The 2,579-nt window shown below is 45.2% G+C and overlaps 1 protein-coding gene across 1 annotated transcript; it reads right to left on the bottom strand.

Moving 5' to 3' along the window:
* Positions 1–517: 517 nt before the first annotated feature.
* On the bottom strand, positions 518–2,318 carry LOC120293714 (ankyrin repeat-containing protein BDA1-like). Its single transcript, XM_039313436.1, has 2 exons — positions 1,742–2,318; positions 518–1,491 (listed from the first exon to the last, which is right to left on the bottom strand). The coding sequence occupies exons 1-2, from the start codon at positions 2,316–2,318 to the stop codon at positions 518–520; spliced, it is 1,551 nt and encodes a 516-aa protein (XP_039169370.1).
* Between the last annotated feature and the right edge of the window lie 261 nt (positions 2,319–2,579).

The following is a 2,579-nucleotide window of genomic DNA, read 5'->3' as shown; positions in this document are numbered from 1 at the left end:
TTTAAATAAAAAATGAGCTAAATATTTTATAAGGAAAACGAGAGCTGTAATCAACCGACGATCACGTTATCACCTTTGTTCTTCCTATTTCCTTATGTTCTTTTTCTTTTTCTTCCTTCTTTGTCACCTCCATTATGTTCTTTTTTTCTATTTCCTTGCTCGACCTCCATTAATTCTTCCACCTGCTCTAACAGAGAAATCCATTCTGAACCTCACAAGATGATTTCACTTCACGGCCAATCAATCAGAAGAAGCAAAGACCGAACGAGCACTTAGAACAGAAACCGCATCTCAAAATCTTGACCACTACACATGAAGTTACAAATGTGATATAAACTCACAACACATTTTATTAGGGAAACACGATACAGCAAATCACTTGCAAACATCACACGATCAACTGCAGAGAATCTAAGGACATCAATCTGATGCTCTACCTTGACGAGCAAACTCTAATACCATACTTCTAAAGGCTTGCGTGTCTTAGCTCAACCTCAAGGAAAGAGGAATACCATCATCATTTACAACCACAACTTTTGTCCTTATTCTCTAAGTCCTTATTCTTTGATCCCTCATCTAGCCTGTACATATCTAGCTTGTAAATATCACCTAGGAGGGGCAATCCAACAAGCCATTCCAAGAAAAAATCTGTAGCGATTGCCAGCCACTGCTGCATCAGCAAAAGAACGAATGATATCATGAGCGGCAATAGGCGTAGAGCTTTCTTGGATGGACTTTTTCCACCCATCTTCGAGAACAGCAGGGATAATGTGAAGCAAAAGTAAGTCAGAACCATTGCAACTAGGGATAGCCTGAGCGGCAGCTTAAGCGGTAGGAGCCTGATGCCGTCACGGCCCTGGATATCTTTAGTGAGGCAAATGATCATCTGGACTGACACCACGAATCCTAATGTGTTGCCACCCAGGAAGAGAGCATACACCAAGCCCGCACCATAATATTCAGTCATGGATTTCTGGGAAGGATCTTCAGTCATTGAGTTGTTGGGATTAGGATTGTTTGATCTGTTGTGGGCGACTTCTGTTATGGAATTAGGATTGTTTGATCTGTCGATGGAATTAGGATTGTTTGAACTGTTGTTGGCAACTTCTATTATCTTTGGAGGCTGAAGCACGGATTGGTAGGTTGCACTTGCGATGAGGGCGGCGACGACCAACAGGGCGTTGCGGATGTCACCAAACGACTCCTTTTCTTCATTTGAATTCTTCAATTGCGAACGTGGTGATGACTGTGGAGCATCTTTGACTGGTTCCTCCCCAGCTGCTTGATGACTGTTAGCTCCATCGAAATCGTTGTCGTCTGGGACTGGGCTTGATGCGGGCGAGTTTGATCTTCCTCTCCCGTGTTTGGCTCCCGCTCGAACGAGGAGTTCTCTGATCTCTCTATCTCCTGCTTCCCTTTGCGAGGGAGTTGAGACGTCTAGAGGTGTCGATCCACTGTCGTGTTCACGGCGTTCACCTCTACGATCTCGGACTCCACATCATGCTTACAAAGCAGGAAGTGAACCACCTACAATTATTTTCCATTTTCCGGACATTAAGATTATATGGACAGAGTTTAGGCATAGATGAGACATCCTTTATTCTAGTAATGATCAAAACAGACCCGATTCGATAAATTTCTTTGCCTAGAAGATCTTTGCATATGGTAGGGACACCAAGTCAACGCATTCACTAAAGTAATGCACAAAGAAAAGCGTGATAAAATTAGGGAATCGCGAGACTTGCCTCAAAATTTTTGCCAGCAGCAAGGTGCAAGGTGGTGTTGCCTTTGTGGTCCTTCCAATTGATCACCTGCTTCTTCTTGTACTGCTTCAGATGGTCCACCAACACAACCACCACGTCGAACCGGTTGTTCTTCACGGCGAGGTGAAGCATGGTCTCCTCTCGAGCGGTCGTCTCTTCGACAGACTCAGGCGAAGCGGTGAGCAATACCTTCATGACATCGACCTTCCCGTTCGCAGCGGCATAATGCAAAGGGATTCTTCTCTCCCGTCCCTTCACGGAGCACAGGTGTGGACCCACTGTCAAGAGCTCCCTCGCGATCTTGACATCACCTCGAGCAGCCGCGATGTGCAGCGGGCTGAAACCATCCGTGTTCACCTTTTCCGCAAGCTTTGGCGTACGCTTCAGGAGCTCTCGAACGAAATCCAAATGGCCAGCCACACAAGCGACATGCAGTGGCGTGTGACCGGCTCCTTCAAGATCCATCTCCTCGAGGATGAGCTCATTGCTGCTGATCAAGTCTTCCAGCTCATGGACATCGCCCTTCCGAGCTGCTTCTAACATCCTTCGCTCCATTTGATCGGAACTAATGATGGCCTCTCTCTCTTTCTGGGACACCTTTGGACTTGGATATCTGTTAAATTATATCGATCCATTTTATAGAGTTTTTCGAGCATCAAGGAGCTCATTGTTGAATGATGAAATAAGACTAGCAACAGCAAAGTTCCATTCACATTACCACCCATGATAACTCAGCTTTTCAGTAAAATAATGACAATATCAAAGCACAGATCCAACCAGTAGGACCACGAATTAAAGGAACACTTGCATTGAAAT

This window comes from Eucalyptus grandis, chromosome 5, assembly GCF_016545825.1.
Source record: "Eucalyptus grandis isolate ANBG69807.140 chromosome 5, ASM1654582v1, whole genome shotgun sequence".
Lineage (NCBI taxonomy): Eukaryota > Viridiplantae > Streptophyta > Magnoliopsida > Myrtales > Myrtaceae > Eucalyptus > Eucalyptus grandis.
This window is presented reverse-complemented; position numbering and strand designations above follow the sequence as displayed.